The 14,814-nt window shown below is 46.7% G+C and overlaps 6 protein-coding genes across 6 annotated transcripts; 4 read left to right on the top strand and 2 right to left on the bottom strand.

Moving 5' to 3' along the window:
- Window positions 1-3,005: 3,005 nt before the first annotated feature.
- Window positions 3,006-4,223, top strand: BU24DRAFT_412207 (uncharacterized protein; the record flags this gene model as incomplete). Its single annotated transcript, XM_033526097.1, has 2 exons — window positions 3,006-3,518; window positions 3,564-4,223. 2 exons carry the CDS (start codon window positions 3,006-3,008, stop codon window positions 4,221-4,223), a joined length of 1,173 nt encoding a protein of 390 aa, XP_033381231.1.
- Window positions 4,224-4,741: 518 nt separating this feature from the next.
- BU24DRAFT_484753 (uncharacterized protein) lies at window positions 4,742-7,222 on the top strand (the record flags this gene model as incomplete). The annotated part of the gene is made up of 3 exons (XM_033533355.1): window positions 4,742-5,744; window positions 6,268-6,708; window positions 6,757-7,222. The coding sequence occupies 3 exons, from the start codon at window positions 4,742-4,744 to the stop codon at window positions 7,134-7,136; spliced, it is 1,824 nt and encodes a 607-aa protein (XP_033381230.1). The 3' UTR covers window positions 7,137-7,222.
- Window positions 7,126-8,560, bottom strand: BU24DRAFT_425503 (peptidyl-tRNA hydrolase). Its single transcript, XM_033528750.1, has one exon. It carries the CDS (start codon window positions 8,327-8,329, stop codon window positions 7,268-7,270), a length of 1,062 nt encoding a protein of 353 aa, XP_033381229.1. The 5' UTR covers window positions 8,330-8,560; the 3' UTR covers window positions 7,126-7,267.
- A 124-nt stretch (window positions 8,561-8,684) lies between these two features.
- Window positions 8,685-10,248, top strand: BU24DRAFT_374755 (DNA repair protein). Its single transcript, XM_033524574.1, has 2 exons — window positions 8,685-8,926; window positions 8,983-10,248. The coding sequence occupies exons 1-2, from the start codon at window positions 8,849-8,851 to the stop codon at window positions 10,114-10,116; spliced, it is 1,212 nt and encodes a 403-aa protein (XP_033381228.1). The 5' UTR covers window positions 8,685-8,848; the 3' UTR covers window positions 10,117-10,248.
- Window positions 10,249-10,527: 279 nt separating this feature from the next.
- Window positions 10,528-12,131, bottom strand: BU24DRAFT_435225 (uncharacterized protein; the record flags this gene model as incomplete). Its single annotated transcript, XM_033530076.1, has 4 exons — window positions 10,528-10,887; window positions 10,947-11,789; window positions 11,859-11,936; window positions 11,997-12,131. 4 exons carry the CDS (start codon window positions 12,129-12,131, stop codon window positions 10,528-10,530), a joined length of 1,416 nt encoding a protein of 471 aa, XP_033381227.1.
- A 644-nt stretch (window positions 12,132-12,775) lies between these two features.
- On the top strand, window positions 12,776-14,481 carry BU24DRAFT_261073 (uncharacterized protein). Its single transcript, XM_033522496.1, has 4 exons — window positions 12,776-12,874; window positions 12,942-13,047; window positions 13,118-13,630; window positions 13,685-14,481. Exons 3-4 carry the CDS (start codon window positions 13,220-13,222, stop codon window positions 14,258-14,260), a joined length of 987 nt encoding a protein of 328 aa, XP_033381226.1. The 5' UTR covers window positions 12,776-12,874; window positions 12,942-13,047; window positions 13,118-13,219; the 3' UTR covers window positions 14,261-14,481.
- The last annotated feature ends 333 nt before the right edge of the window (window positions 14,482-14,814 follow it).

The raw sequence follows: 14,814 nt of genomic DNA, 5'->3' as shown, positions 1-14,814 counted from the left end.
ACTTAATTAATATTACTTTATAAGTTAACTATAATAGGCTAGTGCCTAGGAGATATACCCTAGATAAGATCTAGTATAGTAATCGTAATAAAGCGCCGTGAGAACAACTAACAACTACCAGCTGCCCGTCAAGGGCACTTGGTGGCCAGTGTAGTTAAGTACTTCTCCTGAGTTTCCTAGTTAGAATTAGCGTGGTTTTCGTAAGGGATTCTTATAATCCCTACTTGAGGCTCTCTAAGACCTCTATTAAATTTATTACTGTTATCAGGTATCTGCAAGCTCTGCGCAACCCTTATATTAACTAGCTTATTACTTACTTAAATTAAATTTAAGTATAATTCTTAGCTAGTTATACTAAAATTAAAAAGCTTAAACTACTAATATTACTAACTTTAAAAAAATTAATAAGTAAGGTACTTATGTTAAGATTAAGGATCTACTGGTTGGTTCTCGGGGATAATCTAAAGAGTAACGTGAAGCGGTTGCAAGGCAAGAAGGATAATAGCGGTAGAACAGTAGAGTGTATTGTCTGATACTAACTTAGGTTAAACATAGAAGGCTATAGGGGCATTCTAGGTTCTCTATATAATTCCTATCCTCACCTCCTTACAGGTAAGGGAGTGAGGATATCACGTGTTGGTGGTCCTTACCGTTGACCGAGTGAGGAGGTCACGTGAGTCACGTGACCCTACCCCTCATAAGCGCTCGGTTATCTGGTGTCCTCGTTGTTGCTACACTGATCTATTGGGTGTTGTTTCTTAGATCGTAACAACTTAATAATAGCTATAGTAAAAGTAAAAGATAGTAGTAATAGCTTAAAATATAATTAAAAGTAATATAAAGAAAGTATAACTAGTAAAAGTAAACTAATTAAGCTAATTGTAACGGGGTCGTCTGAGTAGGGACTTAGACACGTGACCTTGAAGGGGTTCTGTTGAGTAATGAGGGCCGTAGGCGTGGTATCAATATACTGGTAGGGTTGAACGTCAATCAATCACTGTTGTGTAAATGTGTTGCCAAAGATATCACAAGTAATCTTCCGTTAGGAAACTGGATGCAGAGAACTGTATCGTAGATTGACGATAAGGATCTATCTATGGAATACGTTCTGCTTATATACATGAGTCCGCTTGGCGGATTCGTGATATTCGTCTAACAAATCCACGAATCCGTCACGTGTCCAAGTCACGTGTCCAAGTTATGATCTGCCTCGTCTGCATAGAGCCTATCCGCGTACTCCTGTTCCCATAGGTCCTCCTCGTAGGATTCCTCGTCGCCTTCTGGCCACTCAGAATCGTCACTGTTCGGTTCATCCGTAACACACTGGATCTCATCCAGGGTATATCTCCTGGGCACCAGCCCATTACAGCTAGTTTTCTAGTACTTAAGATTAATGAATACCTAATTACTAATAGTAAAATTAGGCTTTTTTCTTTTTTTATTAGTGTTACGGATGAACCGAACAGTGACGATTCTGAGTGGCCAGAAGGCGACGAGGAATCCTACGAGGAGGACCTATGGGGACAGGAGGACGCGGACAGGCTCTATGCAGACGAGGCTGACCACAATATGGACACGTGATCAGAGGTCACGTGATGGATTCGTGGATTCGTGGATTCGTCTATCACGAATCCACGAACCCAACGAATCCGCCAAGCGTACTTATGTATATAAGCAGAATGTATCCCATAGATAGGTCCTCATCGTCAATCTACGATACAGTTCTCTGGATCCAGTTTCCTAACGGAAGATTACTTGTGATATCTTTGGCAACACATTTGCGCAACAGTGATTGATTGACGTTCAACCTTACCAGTATATTAATACTACGCCTACGGCCCTCATCACTCAACAGAACCCCTTCAAGGTCACGTGTCTAAGTCCTTACTCAGACGACCCTGTTACATAATTCTTGTATATTTAGAATCCTTTTTAGGAACATATTGTCTATCTAGTAATTACTAGAACCTAGCTTTGGATTATTTCCCTTAGTAATAGTAAGTGTTTGTATCAACATTCATAAAGCAATTATTTTAAACTCAGCTTTACCCATGTAACTAACACAAGTGCTATCATGCTTGAATACTTCTGGATCGAGACAAAGAGTACTTTTAGACTCGGCGATAATACGGATATAGAGGGATCAGATGCACTTATTGAACAACTAAAATAGATTGCGGAGTTCGTTCCGCGAACGAATAGTACGCAAGCTCAGCTTGAGGGCGAAAGTAGGTGGCGCCTACCAGCAAATGCCGAGTTCCGGAAGCTATGTAGTAAATGCAGGGAGTCTGCCCATATAGCTCGAATCTGCCAAAAAAGATTAAGAGTCACTCGATTTTGATTATCAATAGTCAATTTGCTGCCTTTTGTTCTACGCTGAGAGGAATTCGTACATCAAGTGCTTAGGTCACGTGTAGGTGTTTCACTCTTATATGCTCCACTTGCTAAAATAAGTAGTGAGCGTGTGGAATTAGTGGGAGTTTATCGTGCTCTATGCTGAACAAGAATCGCAAGATCACGTCATATCAGCCGACTTTTCACGGCACCTTGACCTGAAGCTGTGCTCAATGCGGGGAAAGTCCTGTGTCGTGGGGCACTGATCTATTGGTGTGGCTATCGCAAAAATATCGCATATAGCCAATGTATCAAAATCCAGCGCTAAGGGTTTTCCTCTTGCTTAATCAGGCAGGTTCAGGGAAACGATTTTGATCAGCGGCCACTACATAAAGCAGTACAATGATGGGATTTGAAATCGTAGCACTGCTATTGAGATCTCCCGATACCGAAGTTAAGACCCAGTATAGCGGCTCACTCTGATTTTTCCAACGCTTACAGGTTCTTTGCCATCAGCATCTTCATTCGATATATCTCTGAGGGCGAGCCACGACCGCAACTCGCGACAAAAAGGCTCACTGCACCGCATGAATTTTACTACTTGGCATAAGACGTTTGCTGAGAACATCAACAAGATTCGTCCCGGCCCTATCTCCCACGCATAAATCAGAATGGTGTATTTGAGCATTGAAGTCGCGCATGGATCCACCACCTTTAGAAGCAGAGATATGATCTCAGGGGTAATCACACTTGATTGGCGAAGGACAGAAAGAGTTTCATCACTTTCGATACATCTTGTTGGTGAAAGCACGTCCACCCTAGGAGTAACGCGGATCTTAGGGTTGAAGCAACAGAAAAAGGAGAAACACCGGTTCCTACACGAGGAACAAACCATCACACTGAACTCCATCGCCTCGAAGCTTGACTGTGGCCGACTTGAGCGTCCCGTCAATGATTATGGCATCTTCCCATTCAGGTTCCGATTACCCCAGTCACAAAAATGCCATTCTTGTCACGGAAAACCCTTGGAAGACAATGATTACGGATGTCGTCGGGAATTCACAAGTTATCCAGTGGATCTTCCGCCAACTTTAGGGCCGCCCACTGCCGTTGTGGCAGTTTCGTATTACATTATCGCCAAAGCGACCTTCTGGTACAAAGGAATCAGGAGAACATTAGAGAGGGTATGTCAAGGTTCAGGAATTACGGCACAATTCTAATTCTTGCAGACTCGATCTATCTTTTATTGGCCCTCGCAAATTCGATCGTTGTTGGATGGCGTCGCTTCAAATAACGAATCAGCTGCAGTGAACGCACGTGCCTATATTCTTGGTGCACAGAGTTTTAAGCTGGCATCATGTGAAGATTCTACGGGCATTGCACCTTTAGTAGATTTATCTATACCAGCGCAAATTATCCTTCAAGCAGACTTTATACCGGATATCACCCTCTCGTACGATACCCGGAGAAACCATTCTGCACTGCTTCCGTGCACACTGAACATGTCATTGAGGGTCAGGAAGCTCAATGACAACAAACAAGACTTGTATCTTAGGTCTATAAGTATTGTATTACTAGAGTTTACGAGATTTCGTGCTGGGGTATTGACGACGAAAGAGATGGTCATCCATCCACTAAAATCACTCAACCAAATCGAAGACCTCGTCTTCACATCTTCTGATCCTATTGACGTTATAAATGAACTAGACCCTGACATGTGGCGTCAAGGGTCGCTTCTTACGGAGGTGTGTCCTGGGTTCACCACGTGTAATATCCAGAGGAAGTACGAGCTCGAGATAGTAACTGGTTGGCAATGTCGGCAGGCTAAAGATTCTGGGAGAGTATTCTTTGTCACATTACGCTGTCAGGCAAACATCGCGTATACGTAAATAGCGAGGGCTTTTGAAAGGTTCGGTATTCATCTATCTACATTAGTCAGTCAGTCCGAATTTGAAATGCAAGTGTTAGAGCATCCCATTTTCCTGAATTCGAGATGTCGGCAGTGCTTGTTTGCTTCTCTGACACAGTAATGGACACCTGTAAATAACACTATTCGCTAGAAGAGGACTTATTAGTCCAGCGTAAAGAGTATCAGCATTCAGGAAATACAGTTTACGATCGTTTGGTTTTCATGCATCCCAGATATATCTGATAGCCTTGGGCACGTGGCTACAACGACTAGCACCAAGATCTAAGTAGGTATATTTTAGGTAGAGTTGTTGTACAAACAAACACGTTAGTCTTGGCAATAACCAACACTTGCATACCTACTTTAACAAAGAACCCAAGCATGAGTATAAATGAAACACTGGACTTGCAGGAAATTTTACACTATAACTACGTTTCAATTGCCTCTTGGATTTGCAAAATGCCTGTAACAACTAGATCAAAGAGTCAAGCCTTACATATGACACGAATTGCTCTGTCTGCATCAGCGCTGATCAAGACAAACAAAACTGCCAGCAAGATTGCTCCGAACGACAAGATACAAAACCATCGCCGTCACAATGGATCCCACAAGGAAAAACGACATCTCTCTCATCTGCAGAAGCTACAGAAACGAAAACTGCGAATTCAGAAGCCACCAAGACAAGACAGCAAACAGCTAGAATTGGAAAAAGAAGAACGCTTCGGAGGCGTGACTACCCCTGCATCACTACCTGTTTCCAGTACAACTTTTACCTACTTCTGCTGCCGTGATTGCCCCTGTCCTCAAGGGGTTTTCGACTATCCAGTTGACAGCTGTGTCCAGTGCGGGCACAACATGGACTCCCACGATGAGCAGGACCATGCATGGAAGATCGAGTGTGATTATGCTTGCAAGAGACAAGGCTTAGTTGAGTCTGTCTTGGAAATGGCACGGAATCGAAGAGTGGTAGTCATCCGGGCCACTCCTATGGTAGGCAAGACAACGCTGCTTCGGCTTTTTAGCTATCATATCGTCATGCACGAAAGGGACCTCGAGCCAGTCTATATCGAATGGAGACACCAAAACAACCCCGACCGTGGAAAGCTCCCATACGAGAAATACCTACAACGTGAAGCATCTGAATGGCGGGATCACAATAAGGCATACCGGCCCAATAATCCGAACGCTCGAACAATATACCTGATTGATGAAGCCCAAGGGTCTTATGAGGAGGAACACTTCTGGGGAACGACACTGAAACACCCTAATACACGTAGTTCGTCTCTATTCGTGCTTGTCTGCCTTTATGGTGCTCATGGCATTTCCCGCACTCTCCAACCACACATTGAATCCCAAGCTCAGCGGATGGATCGCATCCATCGTGTGGAGCTCCGTCCAAAAGGAGACAACAAGCAATTCATGCTATTTCGGCCGGAAGAAACTAGGGAGACGATCCGAAAATGGGCTTTGCAACACAAATTCGATCTTTTGGACGGGACGTGTGAATACATTCACAATTCTACTGACGGTCACCCAGGCGTGATTGGCCTGGTTTTACTTCACTTTAGGGTCTGTTATAAGAATGTAAGTACTGAGCAGCACCCTAGAGATGTGCAAGTCAATAATTAACGCTTTGCCAGCTCCCCGAATCCCTCCGCGTTGGGTGGTCGCCCTATTTGTGCAACAAAATCTTTGCTGAACAACACGATGAACTCTTAAGCCTATTCTCCACGTCCGGAAGGGGCCTTTGGGTTCCTGGTGCCGAGGATCACATTAGGCGAATTCTTCTTCGTTCTGACCATGAGTTTCACCCTATCACATTCGAAAGTGTCGTTGACGCGTTGCGTGAGGTGGCAACAAAACCTTCCGGCTGCGTACGAATGCAGAAAGACTATGATGCATTTGCATTCTGTTATAAAATGGGGTTTCTACACACTGAGCCATATGGAGAGAATGGTGCGATTAAGTACATCTTTGCATCACCGATGCACCGAAGGTAGCTCCAGTACCAAACATGATAGTAGCGCAGAAGCTTATCAGGATTAGGTTTGCGTGTCGTCGGCTCTGTCCAGGCACAGAACTAAGCACCGGCGTCAAAAGTCTTTCACTCCAGGAGACTTGTATCAACGCCATTGAGAGATTCAGTCCGTCTGTCCTTAAAAGCAGAACGAAACTTACCCGTCACGGTTCGAGGATCTTAGAAGCAGTATACCACGAGGAAATGTATTGCTGCCTGGCTCACGAGCTTCGGTCTTTACCCATCTTCACTCAATATGCCCATAACGACGAGGGGAGGATTGACCTGTACATACTTGAGAAGAAATGGGGTATTGAGTTGCTCCAAGGGGGAAATACTGCGACGATCACTGAGCACGCAGCCCGCTTTCGGTCTGGCGGCAAGTATCATGCCTGGAATATTATTGATGATTATATTGTCATTAATTTCTGTTCTCCACTCACTATCAGTGAGGTTGAAATTGATGGTAATGTCCCTCCCCCTTGATAAGAGTCAGCTGCTAAACAAATTATAGATGCAGATGTCAAGCCTCATATTCTACAAGTCGCCATCGATCCAGAAAAGTACACTGCAGAGGTATACACATGGGACAAAATGCTTCTGCAGACATTAGTGTTAGGCGAAGGAAGGCAGCGGCACAAGAAACTCGACGATAATCTGTATCTGGATGAGGCGGAGGAACAGAGGCGAGTAAACGAGAAATTGCGGCAACATAACGTGGATCTGGAGCAACATAACGTGGATCTGGAGCAACAAAAGGAGGAACTGGAGCAACAAAAGGAGGAACTGGAGCAACAAAAGGAGGAACTGCGGCAGCAAAAGGAGGAACTGCAGCGCAAGTATAAGGAACTGCAGGCTAGTTCAGGGGGAATATAAGATCGCACAAGATATCGAGAAGCGGTCGCGACGTGTAGTAGAAGGCTGAAGCGATGGTATTACAATCTGAAGAGCTAGAGACATATGATAGAGGGTTTTTGCTCTCGTTTCTGGTCGTACACAATATTAGATCACGCATTTCCTTCTGCAATTAGTCGTAAAGCTTTAAGTACATGGAAACTAGCATCCTGCATTGCCTGCTCTTCGCGGACCGTCATCTTACCAAGAACATATTTACTGACGACAGCTGGGTCTCTGCTCTCGGGCCTGCCAATTCCTACACCTATGCGCCAAAATTCGGTGTCTCTGAGCGATGCTTGGCAGCTCTTGATTCCGTTATGACCTTTAGGACTTGCTACACCCTGCCGGATAGTGACATGACCCAATTTCGATTCCAGCTCGTCATGTAGAATGACCAATCGAGCATTATGCCCCTTGGATTTCTGCTGTGCTAAGAATGTGGTCCACGCACTTCGTACGCTTGGCCCACTCACATTCATGAGTTTCGTGCTTTGCCAAAGGGTAAAATCGTCTTCGCCAGGAGCAAGCTCTGCCTGCTTCTCCTTTACCGCGCCCCAGATGAGGTGGATCTTTGCCCGCGTCATATTGGGCGTTGACACCAGACCTGACATGCCTTTCTGGAAGGGGAGATATTGACCGCGAGCGCGTATCACCTCAATGACATTATGTCCAGCGCTATGGAGCGTATTGGCATACTGTTTTCCTGGATTGCCGAGTGAACATACGAGAAGTGGGTAGAACTGAGTCGGAGGCATAGGAGGGAATATATCAGGGTTTGGCGTGGTGGAGTTATTCGATATGCACAAGGGAGTATTGATGGCAGAAAGCTCAATGCTAGCACCCGAAACTCTGGACCCCAATGATAAAGATAATGGGACGTTGTCAGGCTTTCTCTTTGATGATTTTTGACTTGATTTGTGGCGTGAATATGACTCTAGTTCGCTCCGATGAAATGTACAGCTTTCATTCAAGCCGCTGGAGCCAGTTCGATGATTTATGCTGCCGTGCTTCTTAGATTTCAAAGATCGGTCTGTTACGACGATTTGTTGATCTTCCCGAAAGTGTGAAAGAGGAGGGCAATTTGCAAGTAGAATTTCCTGATCGGCAAAATCGCGGTTGGCGATCGACGCAGGGTCCGCCACGTGGGCACGTGTTTGCGCGTTCTCATCCATCTGATCTGGTCCGGATGCTTTGAAGATTCTCAATTCGCTTGAAATTTTTCTCCTACAGGCTGTTTCACCAGTTTATGTATGCTCACAATTTAGGTTTGTAATCCTGCAGCATGGAATTCCTTCTATCTGATGTGACTCATGGTTCTCAAAATGTACCACAGCCTACCTAGGTGTCAGCCACAGCCACCACTACAACTTGCGCGATTGCATACAGAGGAGGGAGAGGACGAGATGAAAGGGTGAGAACGATTTTGTAACATTGTCTTGTCGGTATTAATGAAAAATAAACATTATAAAGTACGGAGTACGTAAGTAGACAATGCGAGACGATAAAATCAATATCATAGAACAGGAGGTTGACGTTCAAGACTCAACTCCTGTCTTGGCGTGCATCATCGCCACCGAACCACCAGACTTCCTCATTCCTTGTGCCGACTTGTGCAATCTTGACTTCCAACGGTGCCTGGTGCATTTTGTCAACGTCATTCACAAACAATATCACTGTGATAGTCAGCCACCATGGTGGATAACCAGTCGAAACAAGCAGCTCGCTCGATGGGCGATCTGTCCATTGATGCTGAGCAGATCCGGCGGATGGTGAGTACTTCACGGACCCAGACACGCCGCGAATAACAACTAAATTCACATTGCAGGAAGAGGCTCGCCTCAAAGCCAAAGCAGCAGCGAAACAGCCTCATAGTCTGAATCCAAGTAGCTCATCCGTCGCAGGGATAAAACGCTCATATGAAAGCCACAACTCGTCCAACACTCCCAAGAATCTGCGCGATGCCTCTGCCACTTCCGGCCGGAGGCGAGATGAGAACGGGTTCATACAACCGCCTTCGAACGATTTGATCCAGCCCGCTAAAAATTTTGGTCGTTCCGAGTACATCGAATACGATTTCAGTAAGATGACAGATACCAAGGGAGGGTTTTTGAGTACAACGGATGATCCGCACAATCGCGCAATGTGGAGCGGGAAAGGGCGAGAGGAAGAAAAGCCTCCTGGCATCTCCCTTGCCGACTGGGAACGTGAACGGGTGAGGAAGAAGTTGAGGGAAAACAGGGCGGGACCTTTTGAACCTGGTATCTCTATTCTGAACGCTACGGACGGGAAATTCGAGGACGAGGCCAATATAGCTGCCGCAGAGAATGAGGATGTCGAGGAGTTCAAGGGAAAATACGGGGATGGCAAGCGCGACATTAAGGGCAAATGCCGGGAATGTAGTACTCTGGAGATTGACTGGAAATGGCAGGACATATTCGGAATTGGAATCTGCTCTGGCTGCAAAGAGAAGATGCCCGATAAGTATTCGCTACTGACCAAAACCGAGGCCCGCGAGGATTATCTTTTGACAGATCCGGAACTAAAGGACGAAGAGTTGCTGCCCCATCTCGAGCGTCCAAACCCGCATAAGACGAATTGGAATAATATGCAGCTGTTCTTGCGTTTGCAGGTTGAAGCCTACGCGTTCTCGTCTCGGAAATGGGGTTCTGCTGAGGCACTCGATGAGGAGTACGAGAAGCGGCAACAGGTCACAAAGGCACGGAAAGAGAAGAAATTCAAAAACAAACTCGAAGAGCTAAAGAAGCGGACGAGATTTGAGGCGTACAAGAGAGCGAGGATGGGAGATCAGACCAACGGTGCAAACTTTGGAGATAAGGTAAAAAGGTTTGGCGAGAAGCATGTCCATGAGTGGGGTAGAAGTGTCTTAGATCCAGAGACCGGCATGACCAGAAAGAGGTGTGATGAATGCGGTATGGAGGTAGAGGAGCTAGAGTTTTGAACGTTGTTACGGCAACGATAAATGCATGAGAATATTTCGAAACGATCATCGAACCTCACTTCCAGGTTATATATGCAAGCTAACATTGCAGTGACTTCGGGAGCGCTTTGGATAGTGTATTACGTCCCCATGAATTTGCTCCGAGGTCATGCCGTAAAGGGTCAATAGTATGCATCAAAGCCGAAGCCACCTATCGTCATCATGTTGTATTCTGTATAGATTACTAGCTGTTACTGCACATCCTACATTCAGGAGAGGTATACATGTCGATGAGGTGGTACATATTGCCAACTATATGCAGAGAGAAAACATGAAAGCAAAACGCCCACCATGCGAGCCAAGGAGCACTATATTCATGAAAACATTCAACGTTAATCATGCCGACCATGAGGATGACCGAGTGGCGCTCGATCACGAAGCGTGAGGCTGGCGAGGTTTGCCTTCTGGTTTGGTGTCCTCGTCGTCTTCCGAAATCAGTCCTTCGAGTTCAAATTCTTCAGCATCGCGAATTCGTCTATCCGCTCGAGCATGCCCATTGGGGTGGCCATTTGGTGGCGCAGTTCGCGCTGGGAGTGTGGGGTCGGACTTTGCGGGCGAATTCCAGGCGTGGACAGCATAGAGATGCAGCAGCATGTTTACGAAAAGGAACAGGAGGAAAGATATACTGAACAGTATGAAAACGTACGAGACATGGGTTACATGCGCGTCCGAAAGAAGCTGCATTTGTTCTTCTGTTGCACCCATGAATAAGAACCCAGAGGCACAAAGGAGCTGGCAAAGTGTAAGCATGCACCGATCGTGGTAGTCATAATGAGTAGTGGTAGACTTACGAATGGTGTCAGATACTGAAAGCTGTTTGGATCAGAACCGTCTTCGCTCGTTGCATTCTTGTCCTTAAGAACAAAGGATATTTCCACAATTCTTGCTACACCGGCGGCCATGAGGGTATAGCCAAAGATGGTATGGACTTTGGTCGAGATCTCAAGATGCTGCGGGTGTGCCGACATGCCGAAACCGGTTAATAGGATCACAATCGCGGGTATCAGGTTTCTCTTGGGCTGCCCGTCCCTTTTGCGGCTGAGCCATATGCCGAGCAGACCAGCACACCACCATATAATGCCCATGGTGGTGTGTTGCAAGTCGTTGTGAACCCAGGGTCCTCCCCAGCGATGTTCAGTGAATGTGTTGACACAGCCCCATGCTGCTATGACCATGGAATCGAAGAATTCTTGACTGCGGCCAGTTCTGCGAAGCCAGTACTGTCCGACCAATAGTAAAATGGTCAGAATGATGCCATACGCAATGAACGCGCTACCCATGATGAAATGGGCAAGGCACTGGCCGGTGTGATCCCCACGGCAGAATCCGAGCATTGTTAGACCACCAAAAACGAACTGAACCCAGGTCGCGATAGGCATCGCTTTTCCGACAATTCCGTGAGCCTTGACAATGACTTTCCTAATCTTTCCGTGGATGCCGCGCTCCAGATGTAGCTTGAGATATATACCCATGACAACTTGGGAGATGAGCATGAGCATGATTGAAGGCACAAATTTTGAGTGTATATTTGAAGCGAACTGGCGGCCTTTGTGTTTGTGTCCAAGGAAGTAGCCCAAGATAGCAAGAACGGAACCAACGGTCTGGACGGGAACATGCCATCGTGAACGGATGATCTTGTAGCGCTGTTAGTTGGTCTTGTCATGACAATACTATTGTTGGTTGAGAGGACTAGAAATACGTACACCAAGTACCATTCCTGTGGGGAACAATATTCCCCAAGCCAATGATTGTATCAAAATATGGACCCATAATATCGAATCCTGTAGGTGATCGTTAATGAAGCTGTTTGACCATTGCGTGGATGTGTTGTATTAACATACGATAGGATCATCGGAAATTGCGTGCCCCTCTTCTATCTTGTCCATGTGGTGCTCATGGGCATCCGAAGAAGCTGTGAATACAACTAGGAGGACCGTAAGTAGGAGACCAGTAGGCCTGGTTGTGAATAGCTCCATTCTTTCAGTTGGTGACAAGCGCGAGACCAGGAAGACGATGGGCTCAAGAGTTCCAGGGTCGTGGAGCGGTGGACTCGAAGTATTTAATTACGTGGGTAGGTATTGATCGACGGGTTGGTCCCCGGTGGCGGAGAGTTCGCTACGAACGCGGCATGCGCGATTGAGCGTGGTGTTAGGCGGGGAAGATGCGCAGTGTAGGGATATGAGCGCGTTATCAGCTGGAGAGGGTTCAGAGGAAGAGAGCAGACGGAGTCGAATTGACGGATGTTGGGCCTGGTAGGGTTGGGTTGCGCGAAAGGAGTGTGGAGTGGGAGTGGAAGAATGAGAAGAAGAGGAAGGGAAAGAGGAAGTAAAAGAGTATGTATGAGTAAGATCCGGGAGGACGAGGGAAAATGTATGGAGGTAATTACTGATTATCTACTGGTCACCTACTGGGTAGTTAATGGGTACTGGGTACTGGGTACTGGGTACTACTGTTGTGGCTACGGAATGACTGCATACGTTAGGTACCAGGTACTTAGTATCTCATCCCTAGGTAGTTAGCTCTTCTTTTTTGCCCTATACCTACCTGCCTATCTCATTTGATTAACATGGCTGAGTCTCACTTCGCGGCAGGAACGATCAGCTAGCTCCTTCCTTCCTTCCATCCTTCTTTCATGCAGTCATTGCATTTACAGACCGTGGCCAGGTATCAATCACCCTATTAGATGCGATGCGCCATCCTCAATTTAACAAGAAAACTTGTACGGAGTACAAATATCTTTTATTTATCGGCAATGGAATCAATTCATCGACTTACGTCAAGTGTAGTAATTAGCGGCCGCGGGCTGCCGAGCCTCCAAATAGAGCAGGTACCCTATTAATTGTTTGTACTCGTTCGTACAAATTACCTCGTACCTACCTACACACCTACTGTGTAAGCAATCAACCAAGCCCATTTCGATTGCTGGTTCCTGGCTAGAACCCGCCTTATACATACCTACTAGGTACTCCCTACGGACCCTACCTACGTTAGGTGCCTACCTACGTACACATAACAACAACAATAATTGATCCACACTTGTACTTTACCTTGCCCACTTCACATAATGACCCTACTTGAAAGACCAAACTCCGACTCTGAGGAGCAAGATCAGGAAGAGCAGGAAGAGAAGAGACGAGAGGCTAGCGACACAACAGAGGTCGAACATCACCTTCAGACGTCTGTCCCACCCATCGTCCCTGCGCAAGAACATCTCACCAAGCTTTCACGTCCTGCTCTCCAAGCGCCCCAAGGCGACACCCAAGCACATCCTCGGCCGCACCAAGCTTTGGATCAGCTACCACACCCTTCAATCCAAAATTCATACAATGATCCAGTGCAAGTAATACCTGCGGGCGGAAAAGCCTGTCGCTATGACGTAGGCTTACAGCAGCATGCACCATCACCATGCGCCGCTGTCCCTACCGCTGCTTCCAGCGACCCGCATCAATTGCATCCTTCGCACTCGACGATACAGGTCTGTTTGCGAGCACACAGTAAGTGATGTTGATATCTGACCCGCGTGTTGTAGTCAATATGTACCGACGCACACGCACCGTCTCCAACAGATATCGCCGCCGTGCCTCGACAGGCACCTAATAACACATCCTCTGAAGCATCACCGGCAATTGGCTTGACTTGTGCGCCTGAGTTGCCATCGCCACCACAGACTGAACTTCTCCATGCATCAAATACGGACCCCAGAGAAGCAGCCAAGGAGGGTCACCTATCTGAATCCTCTGAGCATGTCACGTGTTCACTCACCACCACGACACGGAAGCCACCGGTACACGTCGAGAGTTCACAGGAAGCGATTCTAGATGTTCTCAAAGCACGACGGGCGGAATTGATAACATCTTTAGCAGGACTTTCAAAGTCAGATGATGCAATATCCAATCTGATCGAAGAATACGATCCTGATCTTCTATCGTCTTCATCTCATGTGCTCGGTCTAGCAAACGATATCGTGAAACGACACATAACGCTGCTGCATGAGTATAACGAAATCAAGGATGTGGGTCAAGGGCTCATGGGATTGATGGCCGAACAAAGAGGCGTACGGAGCATAGACATCCACAGGGAATATGGAATTGAGCTAAAGGACTGACACACTACCACTGCCTCCGAGACCTTTCTAATGTTCTGCTTCCTTATCTGGCTTGGAATCCAGCGAGTTTCCATTTGTAAATCTCCCAGAAACCGATCGTTGGCACTGGGTAACGCGATTTCGAAGCGCCTGAGTGCCGGCACGTTCGTTATATTACTGTGCAATGCTTCTTGGCTGCCTCCTTGAGCAACGCCCAGGAGCTGAGATGACTAACAGATTGATAGAGGCTGGCATGACATCAATGTGCCTAGACGGGAGGCGGAGAGGAAATGTGGGACTTGGGGTAAGAGTGTACGTACGCATGCACATGTTCGTTGGATCTTAGTCACGGTCCTTTGGGCCGGGCTTGGGCGAAGCTCATAGTTGAGGAAAAGCCATTATAGCGAACGCGCCGACTGAGGCGGTGGGTTTCCTCCCTATACAAGTAGTTGGTCAATTGTCAATGTACACTAGGAGGTACACAGTACAAACACATGAACATATATCGGAACGGACCACGTTCGCGCTAATTATCGGTGAAACAGGAACCGAAGTGCCGCATCTCCTCCTACGCG

The sequence above is a fragment of the Aaosphaeria arxii genome, assembly GCF_010015735.1.
Source record: "Aaosphaeria arxii CBS 175.79 unplaced genomic scaffold BU24scaffold_7, whole genome shotgun sequence".
In the NCBI taxonomy this organism is placed as follows: domain Eukaryota; kingdom Fungi; phylum Ascomycota; class Dothideomycetes; order Pleosporales; genus Aaosphaeria; species Aaosphaeria arxii.
The sequence above is the reverse complement of the archived record's forward strand: the minus strand, read 5'-3'. Positions and strand labels throughout refer to the sequence as shown.

What these genes read in the sequence shown, in the direction of transcription:
- BU24DRAFT_374755 (XM_033524574.1), top strand. Translation starts at nt 8,849, where the DNA reads ATGGTGGATAACCAGTCGAAACAAGCAGCTCGCTCGATGGGCGATCTG. An exon ending in CTGAGCAGATCCGGCGGATG is followed by an intron (nt 8,927 to 8,982) that starts GTGAGTACTTCA and finishes TTCACATTGCAG; the next exon opens with GAAGAGGCTCGCCTCAAAGC.
- BU24DRAFT_425503 (XM_033528750.1), bottom strand. Translation starts at nt 8,329, where the DNA reads ATGGATGAGAACGCGCAAACACGTGCCCACGTGGCGGACCCTGCGTCG.
- BU24DRAFT_261073 (XM_033522496.1), top strand. Translation starts at nt 13,220, where the DNA reads ATGACCCTACTTGAAAGACCAAACTCCGACTCTGAGGAGCAAGATCAG. An exon ending in CTTCGCACTCGACGATACAG is followed by an intron (nt 13,631 to 13,684) that starts GTCTGTTTGCGA and finishes CGCGTGTTGTAG; the next exon opens with TCAATATGTACCGACGCACA.